At 35.7% G+C, this 17,948-nt stretch overlaps 2 protein-coding genes across 2 annotated transcripts; one reads left to right on the forward strand and one right to left on the reverse strand.

The window, feature by feature from the left end:
- The first annotated feature begins 9,384 nt into the window (after positions 1 to 9,384).
- On the forward strand, positions 9,385 to 10,179 carry cart3 (cocaine- and amphetamine-regulated transcript 3). Its single transcript, XM_079867401.1, has 3 exons — positions 9,385 to 9,634; positions 9,740 to 9,823; positions 9,985 to 10,179. Exons 1-3 carry the CDS (start codon positions 9,473 to 9,475, stop codon positions 10,090 to 10,092), a joined length of 354 nt encoding a protein of 117 aa, XP_079723527.1. The 5' UTR covers positions 9,385 to 9,472; the 3' UTR covers positions 10,093 to 10,179.
- Positions 10,180 to 12,938: 2,759 nt separating this feature from the next.
- cdkn2aip (CDKN2A interacting protein) lies at positions 12,939 to 17,894 on the reverse strand. The gene is made up of 4 exons (XM_079865143.1): positions 17,797 to 17,894; positions 17,038 to 17,284; positions 15,952 to 16,073; positions 12,939 to 14,325 (listed from the first exon to the last, which is right to left on the reverse strand). Exons 2-4 carry the CDS (start codon positions 17,280 to 17,282, stop codon positions 13,775 to 13,777), a joined length of 918 nt encoding a protein of 305 aa, XP_079721269.1. The 5' UTR covers positions 17,283 to 17,284; positions 17,797 to 17,894; the 3' UTR covers positions 12,939 to 13,774.
- Between the last annotated feature and the right edge of the window lie 54 nt (positions 17,895 to 17,948).

Raw genomic sequence — 17,948 nt, forward strand, 5'->3', positions numbered from 1 at the left:
AAAAAATAATGATGTTAACGGATATCATTTATAACAAATACTGTAATGTTCCACAAAAAAAGAATAGCCAATTTTGATTTTGTGGTGACCTTAAAGGGATAGTTCGGCCAAAAATGATATTTAACCCATGATTTACTCACCCTCAAGCCGTTTGAGATGCATATGTCAATCTTTTTTCAGACGAACACATTTTCAGTTATTTTAGAAAATGTCTTAGATCTTTCAGTGGTTATAATGTGAAGTTATGGGGTACACCTCCTTCAGGTCCCAAAATGTGCATGCATCCTTCACAAAAGTAATCCATCCGGCTCCAGGGGGAGAAACGAAGGCCTTCTGAGGGTAATCCGTGCGGTTTTTTCGTAAAAATATACATATTTAAAACTTTATAAATGAAAATATCTTGCTTCCGGCAACGGTCGACGCGCGTTCACGGGAGATGGATGCCAGTATGACGTAGGACGTAGCGTAGGAAGTGTTGTGACGTAGAACGAAGTACAGCTAAATCAAACGCTACGTCCTACGTCATACGCCGGCATCCATCTGCCGTGACCGCGCGTCGACCGTTGCCGGAAGCCAGTTATTTTCATTTATAAAGTTTTAAATATGTATATTTTTATGACAAAACCGCACGGATTACCCTCAGAAGGCCTTCGTTTATCCCCCTGGAGCCGGATGGATTACTTTTGTGAAGGATGCATGCACATTTTGGGACTTAAAGGAGGTGGACCCCATAGCTTCACATTATAACCACTGAAAGATCTAAGACATTTTCTAAAATAACTGAAAATGTGTTCGTCTGAAAAAAGATTGACATATGCATCTCGAACGGCTTGAGGGTGAGTAAATCATGGGTTAAATATCATTTTTGGCCGAACTATCCCTTTAAGAGCATGTGGGTGTGTTAGAAGAATTGAACATTTTGTAGGCTATTCACATTTTTCAAAATATTGTTTCCCTTATTACTTAATTCAAGATAAATAACGTTTAGTGAAGTAGTTTGTCCTCATAATGATATCAAAAACAACCATTGTTGTTGTTGTTTTTTTGTTGTTTTTTTGTAATAATTTGTTATTTTCATTGAACACTAGATGGCATTGTTTGTTTAATTATGAACACTGAGTTTACAATTACTTATTTTATTGAATATACAGTAGGCATATAGACCCTTTTCAGATTCATAATGTCTAAAATGCTCATCAATAATTTCAAAAACAAAGATATTACATCCTCCTTTATAAGCTAAGAACTTAATGAGTTTTGGGTTGAGTAAAGTCATCCAAATTTTCATTTAGAATTTTCTCAATAACCAAAATGATATTAAATGAGTGGAAAAGCAAATACAGCTGAGATCTGATATCTGTCTCAGAATTCCATAAAACGTATAATTAAGAAATTGCAAATATTAGAAGCGAGACATTCCAGCAGGGAAGATAACACAGGCTTTGTCAGTCCTCGATGCAGGAAGCAGTTAGTGAGAGACTGAGTGAGTCATTAAGTCTGCAATAATCAGCTGCTCACTTCTTTAATTATTTATGCTGTGTAATTACGTGGAGCTGGTGGAGGAGGCTGGCAAAATGAAGAAGCGCTTGTTTTTCAAATAAATGCTTATTGGATGATGGAAACTCAATTTACTGTCGGAAAGGACGTGTTGCTTTGTGTGACACTTGTGTGGTGGGTTAATGAACAGCTACCTTGAGTCACTTCCAGAGATACGTGCAATCTATCTAAAGCTGCTCGGCTGACACTCATCATTCTGTCCTCTTTGTATCCTGCAGGTCATCTTCCCTCTCTGACGAGCCACCCAAACATGTCCTGTATTTCTTCTTGGCTGCTGCAGTGAAAATGACAGGAACTTTGCTTTCAGAAGAGGCCATTGAGGCTCACTGGTTCTGTCTGAGAGAAAATCTTATGGACTGAACACGTTAAACATTAAAGTACTCTTTTACTTAAAATATTGATTTATTAAGAAAGTTAAAAATACACCGCAGACTATAAGACAGCCATTATGTAACTTCTCTCCATCCACAGAATTTGCTGGGTCTGAGAATCTGTTAATACATGTAATGCGAATAAAACCTATAAATTATATATTATGTATAATATATTCAATGCTCACCATATATACAGAATATATATATATATTAAAAAAAAACATTCATTATTATCATAAATGTTTTACATTATTTATTAACATTGATTGTGAAGATAATGTTAAGTTAATGTTATTGTCTGTTGCATTGTTTGTTCATTTTAGTTCACAGTTCATTAACTAATGTTAACAGATACAGTTTTTGATTTTAAAAATGTATCTGTAAATGTAGAAATTAATATTAACTCTTAAGTAATGATTTAAATAATAAATAACTTGACATTTTTACCTCAAAGTTCTATATGTGCCAGTAATTCTTTTAAAAAGTCTTTATAAATCATTATAATAATAGTTATGTTAGTGATTGTAAAAGGTCTCTGACACAGCAATTTTCTTGAAGAGAAGAATTCCTCTCTAAATATTTGCCGCAGAAGTCACCTAAAGTTCTTCCTTTGAATTAATTGCCTTATTACTGTCCTTTTCAGCCCGCTTTATTCTGTTATGTTGGCGTTAGCTTAAAGATGTGAAGCTTTTGTCTAAAAATGGATTTGAAGAGAGTGGGTGGAATGGAAGTAGAGTCGTTAAGCAATATTATAAAGCTTAACATCACGATAGCTATACAGTGCAATTAGGGAGATAAGAAACCCCTCGTCAGAATAAATAAAGCTTTGTAGGCAGGGCAGAGTTGAGGCAGATTTTTCAGAGACCCCTAATTACCTCACAGTGACGCACAGCATCTCAGACCGTGGACCCCGGTATGTGCGGACTGCCTTTCTAACTATTTTGTGAATACATCACTGATGTTTTTGCCCCAAACAGAAAGGAGTGGATGAAGAAAAGCTTTCACTTTCTGTCTTTGAACTTAATTTAGGACGGTTTGGTGGAACAAATAAAACCAATGCAGTTTGCATGTGACAATGTCAGTTAAGAACAAACGTTTAAACAAGACAACTGTCCATCCCATTAAAGAAAATGATTCTTGTTCATGCTTCAAGGGCATCAGGAGTAAAGATTTAAATAAGAGGGTTTAATTATTCAGCAACTTAAACAGGAACATGAAAAAAATATCAAAAGACAGATGATTACATCGGCGAACAAGATCCCCTACCGAAACCCTCAGCAGGAACAGAATGTTGCGCAGTGTTATTTAAAGAAGCGTATTGTACCCTCTGTGTACTTTTTTCCCTTTAATCTTCTCCTTAGGTATGACAGGTCAAAGACAGACTTTGCAATCAAACAAGCTCGTTCCTATCTGCTCGTCCTTTTTGCCTCTTGTTTATCATTCTTTACCTCATCTAGACCCCGAAACACTCTAACTGCTCTTTTGCTTTGTGCTTGACCATCTCATCTGCTCTCTAGCCAGTGTTTATGATAGAGGTGAGATGGGTCCGCTCAGTACAAATAGGCTCAGCTTGCGTATTAATAACAGCTGTAGGGATTCTTGAGTATGTGGCGATGCTTTTCTTTGACAGATCTTGAGCGTGTCGTGTCTTGTAGGATACCCAGGACGTTGACGGATGCATCTGTTAAGGAAGCACACTAACAGGCACATCTGCTGCTGTAATCTTAATGACTGATGCAATCAGTGGACTGGAGTGTGGCCGTCACTGACACATGAGATAATCTTTGCTGCACGATGAGGTGACCTGATTCTGTCTCTATCCATGCTGACATCTAATATTGCCCACTGGCCACTTCGCAACTTGATTAACTGACTCGGGTCCCGTTTATCAGCTTCATTTTTTGTGTTTTGGGATCTAAAGGCTGTCTGAAGCATGTTTGGCTTGTGTTTTGGGTCTCGGAATTGATTCCCTCCCTCTGACATAATGGGGAGTCTGTTTTGTGCGTTGACAAATGAAGGTCTGGCGCTAACAAGGGACCTCTGGCTACTGGTAAAGTGTTATAGCCCTCAGAGTAATTGACAGTTCAGACACAGCTCTTCCTCTCTCTGGGTTAGCGTGTCCCCCTGTTGCTATGCTGAAGCTCCTGAAACTACATGATTTCTTTGTTATCCTTTTTCATTTACATTTATGCATTTGACAGATACTTTTATCTAAAGCAACATTACATTCAAGGTACACATTTACATTTTTATCAGTTTTTTACAGTGGCCGAGAGAGCTCAATGCGCTGCAACTTAAGAAAACATCTTCATCAGTTTGACAACACATGTGCTTCAAATACTCACAACGCAACCAAATACAGAAACGCACTGCAAATACTCACAACGCAACCAAATACAGAAACGCACTGCAAATACTCACAATGCAACCAAATACAGAAACACACTGCAAATACTCACAACGCAACCAAATACAAAAACGCACTGCAAATACTCACAACTCAACCAAATACAGAAACGTGCTGCAAATACTCACAATGCAACCAAATACAGAAACGTGCTGCAAATACTCACAACGCAACCAAATACAGAAACGCACTGCAAATACTCACAACGCAACCAAATACAGAAACGTGCTGCAAATACTCACAACGCAACCAAATACAGAAACGTGCTGCAAATACTCACAATGCAACCAAATACAGAAACGTGCTGCAAATACTCACAATGCAACCAAATACAGAAACGTGCTGCAAATACTCACAACGCAACCAAATACAGAAACGCACTGCAAATACTCACAACGCAACCAAATACAGAAACGTGCTGCAAATACTCACAACGCAACCAAATACAGAAACGTGCTGCAAATACTCACAATGCAACCAAATACAGAAACGTGCTGCAAATACTCACAATGCAACCAAATACAGAAACGCACTGCAAATACTCACAAAGCAACCAAATACAGAAACGTGCTGCAAATACTCACAATGCAACCAAATACAGAAACGCACTGCAAATACTCACAATGCAACCAAATACAGAAACACACTGCAAATACTCACAACACAACCAAATACAGAAACACACTGCAAATACTCACAACGCAACCAAATACAAAAACACACTGCAAACTCACAATGCAACCAAATACAGAAACGTGCTGCAAATACTCACAACGCAACCAAATACAGAAACACACTGCAAATACTCACAATGCAACCAAATACAGAAACGTGCTGCAAATACTCACAACGCAATCAAATACAGAAACGCACTGCAAATACTCACAACGTAACTAAATATAGAAACAAGCTGCAAATACTCACAATGCAACTAAATAAACAAACTACAAATACTCACATCGCAACCAAATACAGAAACAAGCTGCAAATACTCACATCGCAACCAAATACGGAAACGCACAGCAAATACTCACAATGCAAGTTATGCAACCAAATACAGAAACGCACTGCAAATACTCACAATGCAACCAAATACAGAAACAAGCTGCAGATACTCACAATGCAACCAAATACAGAAACGCACTGCAAATACTCACAACACAACCAAATACAGAAACAAGCTGCAAATACTCACATCACAACCAAATACAGAAACGCACTGCAAATACTCACAACGCAACCAAATACAGAAACGCGCTGCAGATACTCACAATGCAACCAAATACAGAAACGCACTGCAAATACTCACAATGCAACCAAATACAGAAACGCGCTGCAGATACTCACAACGCAACCAAATACAGAAACGCGCTGCAAATACTCACATCCCAACCAAATACAGAAACGCATTGCAAATACTCACAATGCAACTAAATATAGAAACAAGCTGCAAATACTCACAATGCAACCAAATACAGAAACGCGCTGCAAATACTCACAACGCAACCAAATACAGAAACACACTGCAAATACTCACATCCCAACCAAATACAGAAACGCATTGCAAATACTCACAATGCAACTAAATATAGAAACAAGCTGCAAATACTCACAATGCAACTAAATATATAAACGCACTACAAATACTCACATTGCAACCAAATACAGAAATGTGCTGCAAATTGTGAAACGTGCTGCGTGCTGTGTTGATCCTAGTTTTTGATGTCCCTAGGAATCAAACCTGTGATCCTGTTTGAGCTACAACAAAGCTTTTATTAACCATGTTCGATGAAGCAATATCACAGAAGCAAGAATGCTGTTCAGAATATCATCACGGCTCTGACTGCCTTCAGTTCAACAAACAAGAGACAGTTTTTACACTTGACCAAATTTTTTTATTTTTTCCTCAAATTCTCGCAATTTTGGGGCACATGTTCCTGAACGTGATGAATGATGGCATATGCTCAGCCTCAAATATCGCTCTGAAGCGGTATTAGCGATAGTGGGGATTTAGTGCAAAATATCCTCTAGTAATGCACAGACTGATATTATTAGTGTATGATAATATTTTCATTAATTTTTTTTCTTCTTCCAAACTATTCTCAGGCATTCAAATCATCTTAGATTGTTTTGTATATAACAACTGCTGATGACTGGCAGAACATCTTCAATAAATGAAAAAAGAGAGATATACTCCAGAATAAATTCTGTAAGTGATGGAAATATATTGAAAATCAAGAAAAATTAAAGGAATTTGGGGATCCTGCTTTATATCAATGCTGTGATAAATTAAAAGGAGTCAAAATCTTCATGGTATGAAAATAAGACACAAGTATGTCAGATGTTAATTTACTTTAAATTTTTCAACAATTGAGAGGCAATAAGGCTGTAATGCACTTAACTCGATCACCTGAAGGAAAAGAGAAATCACACACCCACACAAAATCAATTCCAAAGGCCTTTCCAGTAACTCGACTCTCTCAAGAGGATTCATCCGGTAGAAAAAAGGTGAGAGGTCATCGACATGCCCGCCAAAGGAGATCACAAACATCTTTGAACCAAACAAATGAGCCAGGATCTCAGAATTCGGAGGAATACTTAGATAAGTCAGGAAGATAATGAATTCCTATCTCACCCACACAACACTCCTGCATCGTCTTTGAGATTTGTCTTCAAAGGACAAAACCCATCTTCCTCTTTGCTGCATATAAACAACCTCCTTCAGTGGCTTAGGAAGGTTTTCTATAGTCCAATAATCTTAATGGGAACTTTAAGGTGAGAGTTTATTATTAAAAGATGTCAGGCTTTCTTTGTTGTATAGGCTGTTTGGCAGAAGATATGTAATTTCTTTAACTTAAATCGGAGACAAACCCTATTAGAGGGCGGCGAACCTTCACCACATTGAAAGATTACAGCAAACTACCATTTGCAAACTGTCAAGTCAAACTGTGTATGAAGTCTGCATGGACAACAGCAAAACTTATGCTCAAGTTACTGCAACTGCCAGTGTGTATTTTAAGTTATATTCCTCTTAGCCATTCTCACACTTGTTCTGGATTTGACACCCTATGGCAATCCTGTCCTATCCGGTAATCATCTCTTCAAAAATGGTCTGCACTGTTTTGACAGGAACGACACCCTCCGGACCTTATTTTAGCAGTGTGGAGAAATTTTATGCAAATAATGACCGTGAAAAGTGAAACATTTTGCTGGTGTTAAACCGCTGACATGCGTGCTTATGCATATGAACTATCAGCCTGCACAAAATTGAATAATTTTTCTCGGAAGGAAATTAAAATAGAGCTCATTTGACGTGAGTGATGAGCAAAACTACCCCGACAGTGGTCGTATTAATAAACAGGTAACCGTGCAGAAGGACAAGTTTCTGACAAGCAATAATACATGTAGTAATTGGAATGATATGAGTCATGCAGCCCACAGAGCAGTCAGACGGACCCGGTTTGATTCCTGCCTCTAACCGACAAAAGATCCTCATGAAGCAACTGAGACCGGATCAAAGTGAGGCTTGGCTTTGCATTAATCAGCAGGAAACAACAAAACAACACTTTCTGTGCCTAGAATAGGATTAATCAACACAAAATTACAAAAAAATCTTCTATAGTAACCTGTGCCAAATGAATGTTTTGGCCAGAGAAAATAACTTCTTTCTTGTGTGCATTTAAGAAAAATAGCATTAAGAATGGAGGACCATTCAGTTTCTCTTTGTCCTGGTCTTTTGCAGGTTTTCTTTCTGGCAAGCTATTGATGTTCCTTTTGGACGTTCAATAAAGACTATGCATGCTGCTTCACAAAAAGCAGACAAACTAGAGATGAATGCAAGTAGGACAGCTGGTATGGAGGAACACTTAAGCTTCATCATCTTTGTGTATATTTTTCCATTACTAAAAATAAGTATTATGGTCATGCTAAACTAGTGTGGGATGACAATAATGTTGTTATATAACATATAATTTGAATATATTTCAAAAGAGGGCCATTTTATATTTACATTACAAAAACAGTGGGTTGAGGGCATATAGGGGAGAGCGGGGCAGGTTGTCACATAGGGATTTATGAGATTAGTGGTTTTGTTTGTTGGTTTCTATTAGTTATACGAATTTAACTTTTTACATATTAATATTTTTAGTAATAAGTGAATACAATAAAACCACTGGAGCATAGATTTAGAATAGGCTGAAAGGTTGAAATATGTTCTCAGGACAACAGTATTTTCATACCAGGTTGGGTAAATAGTCACATTTTGCTGTTTTTGTTCCAAATAAATAAAATAAATAATAAATAAAAAAACTTCAACCTGATTCAATCTTAAACTTTGGTTTTAAAGCACTTTGGGCACTTTTCAGATGGCCAGGATGTGAGACCAGAAAACCAGCTAAGAATGGTTTAATTTTTTAGCTATTTCATAATTTAGTAACACTTTAGTTTAGGGTCCAAGTTGCTTATTATATTACTAGCATATTAGCCGTTTATTAGTACTTATAAAGCACATATTAATGCCTTATTCTTCATGACCATATTCCACATCCCTTAATCCTACCCAATTCCTATATTTAACCAGCATTTCTAAACTAATGAGCAGTAATTAGGAGTTTAAGCATGCTTTAAAAAGTCAACGTGTTAAATGAACTGTATCTTCTTCCTGTGCAATGATGGTGGATATACTTTAAAAGTTTTTTTTAGATATGTGGCTATACAGAAAGTGATTTCAGAAATAAACCTAATGTAAACAGTCACACCTTGTCCCGTTTAAAAAAAATCTGTTTCATACTGGTATTTTAATGTAGCCAACGTGACTTCAAAACTTCTGCTAAAACACTCAAAAAGCAGAATCATATACAAAATACAATAATAATATGCAAAAAAAAATTACCAGTCTAAATCCCCTTCAGGCGTATTTCTGTCTTGTTTTGGACATAAACTCGGGAGCTTTACGCAATGAGTCATCGTCTGCGTTCTTTTTACGCATGGGCAAAAATCAATGTGTAAGGTGGGGCAAAAGAGGGACCGAAGTGAGTGGTGTGTCACTGGAGCAGATATAAGGTGATTGGACCGCGGGAAGCGAGTGTTCACTTGAATCTCAGTGCAGAGGACGCGTTCAATCTTGGCTGTGACCATGGAGAGCTCCAAACTCTGGACGACAGCGATGGCATGCGCTGTGCTGCTTTCCTGCATTCAAGGTGCTGAAATGGACTTTGACAACGAATCTGACTTGGAAACGAGAGCTTTGAGAGAGTTTTACCCAAAGGACCCGAATCTGACCAACGAAAAGCAGCTCGTAAGTATTGCGTAATTCTCTTCGCGTATAGAAAACAAATGTTTTTCCCTTCTCAAAAAGCAATTTAATGACACTTACTTTTGATTGATTAATTACTGTTCACAGCTGGGGGCTTTGCATGACGTTCTGGAGAAACTGCAGAGTAAACGCATCTCACTTTGGGAAAAGAAGTTTGGACGCGTTCCTACAGTGAGTAGCACAAAATAGATTTTTCACTATTTAATAACACTTTATTTCCATAATAATAAAATGGATGTTGTCTAGATTCAAATCACACATTTACTATCTACATTTATTCACAAAACGCTGACAGTGAGTTATCTAACACTGACGATTTGCTTTCTCATCAGTGCGACGTCGGAGAGCAATGCGCCATCAGAAAAGGCTCAAGAATCGGCAAAATGTGTGACTGTCCACGTGGAGCGTTTTGCAATTACTTTTTGCTGAAGTGTTTGTAAAGACAAAGATGGATTGTGAGTTGGAAATATACAGATGGTATTACAGATATTTATACATTATGTGATTTCTATTTTTATGATTATGACGCGCTATGAGAAAAACATGAATTTGAAAGATTGTTTAATTATTTGCTGCTCTTGATGTGTAACTAAACCTGAATAAATTGTGTGAACTTTTGTTTTCTAAGGCAGTCTGTGTGTTTCCTCTAGTATAATAAAGATATTTTGTTGTGGCATATAAATTAAATTGACACCTGACTTACTCCTCAATACACATGACAAAACACTATGCACTGTAAGAAAAATCAACTTACTAAAATAATAAAAAGTTTATTTTTTGCCATTAAGTAAAATCAAAAGTGGCAACCTGCAGTGAAAAGTTCACTGCACTTTTTACAGATGAAGAAAAATCGAGTTAAAATCAAGTAATTGAACACTCAAAATATAACTGTACAATGTAAAAATTGTACAATATTAATAGAAAAATGAAAAGAAGATGTTGTTGGTTAACACATCCTAAATTATGATAAACATTAGTGCAATTGTTGGTTGCAGGAAAATACATAATAGGGTAACACTTTACAATAAGGTTCATTAACATTAACTAAGAATGAACAATACTTCTACAGCATTTATTGATACATTATTAAAATCAAAGGTTGTATTTGTTAACATTAGTTAATGCACTGTGAACTAACATGAACAAACAATGAACAGCTTTATTTTTATTAACTAACATTAACAAAGATTAATAAATACTGTAACAAATGTATTGCTCATTGTTAGTTCATGTTAGTTAATACATTAACTAATGTTACTAATGAACCTTACTGTAAAGTGTTACCCATAATCTTTTTGAAGCTAAGTCTTGATTTTGAATGTAATAAGTTGACTGAACAATAATATAATAATGACGTATCAGGGAAAGTGTTTTATAAAACACATCACCTCGGTTTTCTGTTCCTGTTCATTTCTTCAATTCGTCTCACACATCTCATTCCATCTGCATGCATGATTTCAACAGCTTAGTTATAACAAGGGTTTAAAATACGTGACATTTCTGAATTACAAAAGCCTCTGACTCATAGGAGAGAACGAGGAAAAGTGCACAGTAAGTACAGGCTGTCCCATGATTAGCTCTGAGAGGATGAGTCCAACGTCCAGCCAAGCAGAAAAACACACCCAAATTCCCTCAGATGTCAATCAAAGTCGGCATTCAAATGGGTGCTTTCACTTCTTGTTAGGTTCATTTATGTTTGTAAATAATTTAAAGAGTGCCAGCAGAAGAAGAGTGGAGAACGACGGGAAAGACGTGTCTGCTGTTGCTGGCTGGCACTGAGGAACAGGTCAAGCACATCTCTGCATAAAAATAGATGTTGATGGGCCTCATTTTATATAACAATCAAACCTCTGTGCACCTTTAAGCCATTTAATATTCAGATATCATAACGATTTTTCATTATTCATTTGATTGTGTAATTGCATTCAGGTTGCTGGAGAGGAAGCTAATTGATTATGTGATGCAAATATGAGGAAAGCAGAATGTGATGTTTAATAAAATTGTCATTTGCTTTAGGTAACAATTAGATCTGCTCAAAAAAATGACCACTGAGGTGATGTAAACACAATAATCATTTTATAAGCAGATTACATCCTTCAAAAAAAAAAAAAGAAGTATTTTACGAAATAAATATATTTTAAAATATAGCTGCAAGCTGTAATCATCTTAATCTTTTCAAATATAATGTGTCTTTGCTGTAATTTCTACAAGAAAGTCCATCATGAGTCTTCACTGGTTTGATGAAACAGCAATACATTCTGGCTTCACAATAGACAAATTAAAGCAAATTAAAGCAAATCCCCTCCCTTTTACTGTTAAACTTATTATTATTTTATTGTCTAAGACATGTTATCAGTGCATGATGACTTATATTAAACAGTTAAGTTTAATTGCAACTCAAATTTTGTAAATCCAGAAGATATTAAGGTCCGTTTTTATTTGTATTTATTTCTATAATAAATAGATGTGGCCTTTTAACTTTTAAAACGTTGTATTTGTGTTTAACTGCTAACCTTAATGCACCATATGTGATAATCAAACACAGACACCAAATTATAAATAGCACACATTTCCTTTACATAATGCCATAAACCAGTAATGCAAATTATGTATCTTTTCAAATATAGTATGCCTTTAAATGTCTCTTTAAGGAAATATTGATGAGGAAACAATGTCATTTTGCTCTTTTAATATAATATATAGCATAATATTATATTAAAAGAGCAAAATGACATTGTTTCCTCAATTTAATTGTACATCAATATATTCAGTCATGCCAGACAACTCACAAACACGCTGTATTCAGTATCTTTAGGATATATATATGAAGTGCCATCTGAAATTTTCTTCTAGAATGATCATTTTTATCAAGCTCGTATATATTTAAGTTCAGTAATTTCACTTAAATGCCAATGAAAATGACCTATTAATTGCCATTTAAGTGAAATTACTGAACTTAAATATACGAGCTTGATAAAAATGATCATTCTAGAAGAAAATTTCAGATGGCACTTAGAGGCTTTTTCATCTAAATCTATCTCTCTCTCTCTCTCTATATATATATATATATACTGTATATATAATGATGTAGCTTGGCATTTATATATATGTACACACACACACACATACATATACAGTACATATATACTATATATATTTGGAACCACCCCATCAAGTCTAAGATCTCTATGGTCACATCTTACGGTCTCTTATGTCTAGACACTTTTAGGTAACTTATAATAATTAGCAAAAGAGTTGGTGTAATTAACACAAAACCTCTGGTGCTTGGAGCCCTAATGAAGTTTATTTTGATAAAACAGTGAGCACTAAGAATGATTATTTTTAAAATGTCACTACAAAACAAACAAAAAAAACAGAGGGATAGACAGAACATATGACCCCAAGTAAACGTTACATTAAACCAAACATTTACACTTCATTGATAACTCTGCCTCAACATTCATCATGACACAGGTGGCGGTTTTTATTTGACATTCAAAAAAATCTGCCCAAAGGTCCACAACAACAGCAACAACATTACCATTCTCTGTCACAGTGGTAGAAACGTTTCATAAATAAAAATTGCCCAATATGTGTGAAGCGAGGGAAAAAAAAAAAAAAAAAAAATCAGAGTGTCACAAAATCTAAGCATCAAGCTAACAATAAGCATTTTTTTACTGTATTTTTAATATTTTATTGTTATTGTTTTATTAACTATATTTGTACAAATCCAATCGCTGTCAACTGCAGACTGTATATTCTCAACGTAATGCTTCAGAAATAAATAAAACAAAAGTCATTGACATTTATACTAATTAAAATAGCCGCTTTTTAAACCGCCGACGTTTTTCATAGGTCAGACAGAACTACAACTGCAGAAATGAAGATCTAAACCATCTCAACTTCACAACCACAAACCATAAACAAGACTCTAAATCACCAGAGCAAGCCTTTTACAAGCCACAAAACTGACCGGCACTTGTTTTTTAAGATCCTTTTACACACTAAATAACTCGGTCCCTCTCCATAGTGCCATTCCGATAAAACTGTCCAAATGAAAATCTTTGGGACGTCTCCACGGCTGCCGCAACTGAATCTTTATATCTATAGCGGGATGGAGCTCTACTGGTCTTCCTGAAAGGGATAGCTGAGAGCTGGAGGGAAAACATGGCTCCTGGACTGTTCATCCACCAGAACCAAATCGTCAACGTCTCGTCCTCGGAACCTGCGGCGGCAAACCTTCACTGTCACTTTTTGCCCTTGAAATACTTTGAGCGCTTCCTTGGAGGCCATTGCCTTGGCGGCACACTCATCACGCCCGTAGCCCGTACCCATGTAGACGGTGCAGCAGCGCAGTTCACACACCTGCCCTTCTTTTTGGGTACGTCCCATAGGCAGGTCAGGAATGTCTTTGAGAGGTACAAACACACAGCTAAGACTGGCCTTGCATGACTCCACACAACTGCGCAAGATTTCGTAGTGTTCCAGGTTGGGACCAAAGCCACCGGCGGACACGAGCTTCCAAGCAACGGCCTTGTAGAGTCGATTATAAAAGGGCTGGTGTTCTGCGGGAGCCCCCGGAGGAGGGCCTGATTTCAGAGTACTCTTCGCATGAGCTTTAACATCTGGATCATTAGGTTTAGCCCTCTTACCCTGGTAATCAGCATCCAGTTCTGCAAAATACAGGGGGAAAAGCTCAGCTGTTATGCTACTGTTCAAACGTTTGTGGTCGGTAAAAAGAACTTTATTATAAGTATACAGAAACAAAGTTTTGCAAACTATTTTAACTAATAGTTTATAAGCTCAAGTCAATACATTAATAGACTATATGCAAATAGTGAGTTCTTCATTCATTGTCACTGTAATTAAAAACGTGTTATTGTTTAATTAGCTCATAAAGAGTTAGATAATGCTTTGTCAACAACTTATTACCCATTTAGATTAGGTCACAGAAAATCGGAAAATGTCATTAATTAAGTGCTTTGAACTAACCTTTATTGGATTCATATTCAGCGTTCATTCAAATGTTTACAAATACATTAAGCCTATCCCCAAAGCTAAACATAACTACTTAAAAAAAATTAAATAACAATGCGGTCAATATGAAATGCATACAAATACTCATTAGATCATGTTGTTAAAATACATCAGATAGGATAATGTAATGAAACTACAGTTTATCAACTATTAATTAACTATAAACTAACAGTTTGCAAATTATGATAAATACTTCATTACTGTATACACTACGTATTATATTACCTAACAATTTTAATCAGAAAGGACAGATGAAACTGATCAAAAGTGCCAACAAAGACATTTATAATCTTACAAAATATCTTTTTTAACTTTCTATTCATCAAAAAAATCCAGAAAACTGTTATTTTAAATTGTAATAATAGTTCACAATATTACTGTTTTTACTGTCTTGGTGAGCATAAGAGACTTTGAACGGTAGTGTACATTAGTTTTTATTTGTCCCCGTAGGGAAAGTGGGTGTTCACAGGCATCACAAATTGGCATACAAAAATAGTTTTAATAAAAAAAACACTAAAAAGGCCAGAGGATGTCTCTTATCACTCACAATATTGTTTGCCTTGTTTAACAATCCCTTTTTATAAATACCATCTATACTATGTGATGAATTCCCTAACAAAAATTCCTTACTGACTTCTTCTGTACTTCGGTAGCATAACCATACCAACAAACAACACAGAATTTCATGACACTTTTCATAAAAGCACCATAAAACATTCAGTTGTGGACATTAAAGGAAGGCAATTGTCTTCATGCTAATGTAACTCGTCAGCACGTCCCATATAAGCTCACGGTCTAGCACTATGCCAAGGTATTTATAATTTGGGTCACAATATATTAGGTGTCATTAACTACTATCCTTACATTAAAAAAATGGGTACAATGTATTTATTGTGCATGCAAAACACCTTTTGCTGCTGTTGAGGTGGGATACGGGACAGGTTTGGTGGTACGGGCAGTATTAAGGTTAAGTGTAAGAGAAGGGTCAACAGTGTAAGCATACATGTAGATGTAATTACAGAAATTAATTACAGCTGTAAATACATGCAGGTATTTTTTTTTTTAAATATGAATATAAAATGTACAAAAAAACATGCATGTACACAATAAGTGCATTGTATCAAATGATTAATTTAAATGTTAGTACAGTACAGTAGTTAAAGACTCCTAATATAAAGTGGGGCCATTATTTGTAACTGATAGTATTGGCTCCCCATTAAGTAATGTATTATTTCACGTACAAAAAGATATAGTCCATTTACCTGAAACTGCAGGTCTTTTAGTTTTTCCCATGATTTCATCTCTAGTCTTTCGCTCAGGAGCCTCAATCACAGTGATTCCTTCGGCCATCTCATTTATTTTGTCCATTACAGGATGTGGATATCTGCATTAAAGTCAATGACATAAGAGTGTTCTCAATAAAAAAGGAAAAGTAAAAAAAATAATACAAAAAATCAAGTTTAAAACACATCTGACAATATTAGAAATGTATTAGAAGTGTGACGTGACTTTCATTTGGTAGGTGTTTTTTAAATATTAATATTACTAATAACAAAAATGGTCCAATGATCATTTATTTTAGATAATAATAGAAATTAGACCAGACTATGTTTTCCTTTAAAGAATTTCATTCTTTTAACCTTCATTATGATATCAGGAAAGTTCTATCACATTCACATTTTCTACTTTATGTCTCCCCAAAAAACATGAAAATTAATTTTAATATAGAAAATGTAAAACATGCTTTAGCACAGAAGAGATTTATTTAAAGCCATTTTATGTATGTATTGTACACTACCGTTCAAAGTCTAGGGTCGAAAAAACGAGGCTCAAAAATACAGTAAAATAAAGAATATTATGAATTACTACAATTTAAAATAATATAGTTAACATATTCTAAAATGTAATGTATTCCTGTGATGGCAAAGTTGAATTGTAGCCATTTCAATGCAGTAGCTATTACTTCTTTCTTATTATTATCAATGTTGAAAACTGTTGTGCTGCTTAATATTTTGGTGAAAATATTACAAAAATGTATATATTAATGAATATAAATTTCAAAAGAAGACAATTTATTTGATCTCTCATACCATTATAAAGGTCTTTACACTAATTTTTGAACATTTTAATGCATCTTTGCTAAATAAAAGTATTAATTTAAACAAATGAATAAATAAATAAATAAATAAACCCAAACTTTCGGGTAGCATATTTCAGTGTAAATTAATAGATCTGGCAAAATGAGATAAATGTCACTGACCCGTTTAGAACTGATGTTATACGAAATGCATTTTACGTTCATGAAAACAACAACAACTGAACAAAGTCCATGATAAAATGACAATTACCGACAGCCCAAAAACACGTGGTTGGACCAAACCATAGACAGAGACAGTAGTCTGTCTAAAGTAGGACTTGGGGTCCCAGGTTGGATTGTAGGAAAAGCCTCCATATTGCGCAGGACAAACTCTCTCCTTGCATGCCATTGTTTATTTGTCTCACAATATCCTCTTAAAGAGTCCACCCAGTTCACCAGGTGTGGATTCTGACTGAGGAACTCAGAGACGATATCTGCTCCTGTCCCCGCCGCCATCACTGAAAACATGTAAAACAATCAAAAGTTACTCTGAGAAGTTCATAAAAAGCAAGTGTCCCACACACACAGCAGGTTCAAAGGCCCTGAGGAGGGCTGGAATTCTAGGCATGTTTCCCAGAGACAAACAAACAAACAAACAAACAGTTAATAAGTGGTTGGCAAGATACTAAATCTGCAGACAGACAGAACAGCTCATACATAAACATCAGTATGTATAGGCTATTCATTTTAGGTAAGAGTGTTCAGTGTTAAGTTCACTGTACATACAAGATCGCACAGATTATTTTTTAGCAGGTTATCACGATACAGTTACTAAAGCATTTTAATAATGCATTTAAATGACCATTTTGCTCATCCTGTATGGATTTAATGACTCCAATCTCAACTTCAAGTTTATTTCATAAGAGTCCAAACAGTCGCTAGGGCCAATCAGTAGCATGTAAAATAATGAAACGGCAAAACACACAATAAAAATGCAACAGATCGTTAAGAGAACATAAACAAGGTTTACCTCTAACTATATTATCCGCAGACAAGTCCTCATCAGCTGTGTGTAGTAAATTTATTATTATGTTAAATGTGATTGTAGTGCAGCTGTCTGAGCACTTCCCCTGTCGCGCTCGAGATTTGCGTCATCAACGTGCGACGGGGTTTTGGCGGTGC

The sequence above is a fragment of the Squalius cephalus genome (assembly GCF_949319135.1).
Source record: "Squalius cephalus genome assembly, chromosome: 3".
Taxonomy (NCBI): domain Eukaryota; kingdom Metazoa; phylum Chordata; class Actinopteri; order Cypriniformes; family Leuciscidae; genus Squalius; species Squalius cephalus.

Bases quoted from the DNA above. Each gene is read 5' to 3' on its own strand.
- cart3 (XM_079867401.1), top strand. From the start codon at position 9,473: ATGGAGAGCTCCAAACTCTGGACGACAGCGATGGCATGCGCTGTGCTG. The intron at 9,635-9,739 runs GTAAGTATTGCG...TACTGTTCACAG, and splicing joins TGACCAACGAAAAGCAGCTC to CTGGGGGCTTTGCATGACGT. The intron at 9,824-9,984 runs GTGAGTAGCACA...CTTTCTCATCAG, and splicing joins AGTTTGGACGCGTTCCTACA to TGCGACGTCGGAGAGCAATG.
- cdkn2aip (XM_079865143.1), bottom strand. From the start codon at position 17,282: ATGGCGGCGGGGACAGGAGCAGATATCGTCTCTGAGTTCCTCAGTCAG. The intron at 16,074-17,037 runs GTAATTGTCATT...ACTTTAATGCAG, and splicing joins CACGTGTTTTTGGGCTGTCG to ATATCCACATCCTGTAATGG. The intron at 14,326-15,951 runs GTAAATGGACTA...TGTATTTTGCAG, and splicing joins TAAAAGACCTGCAGTTTCAG to AACTGGATGCTGATTACCAG.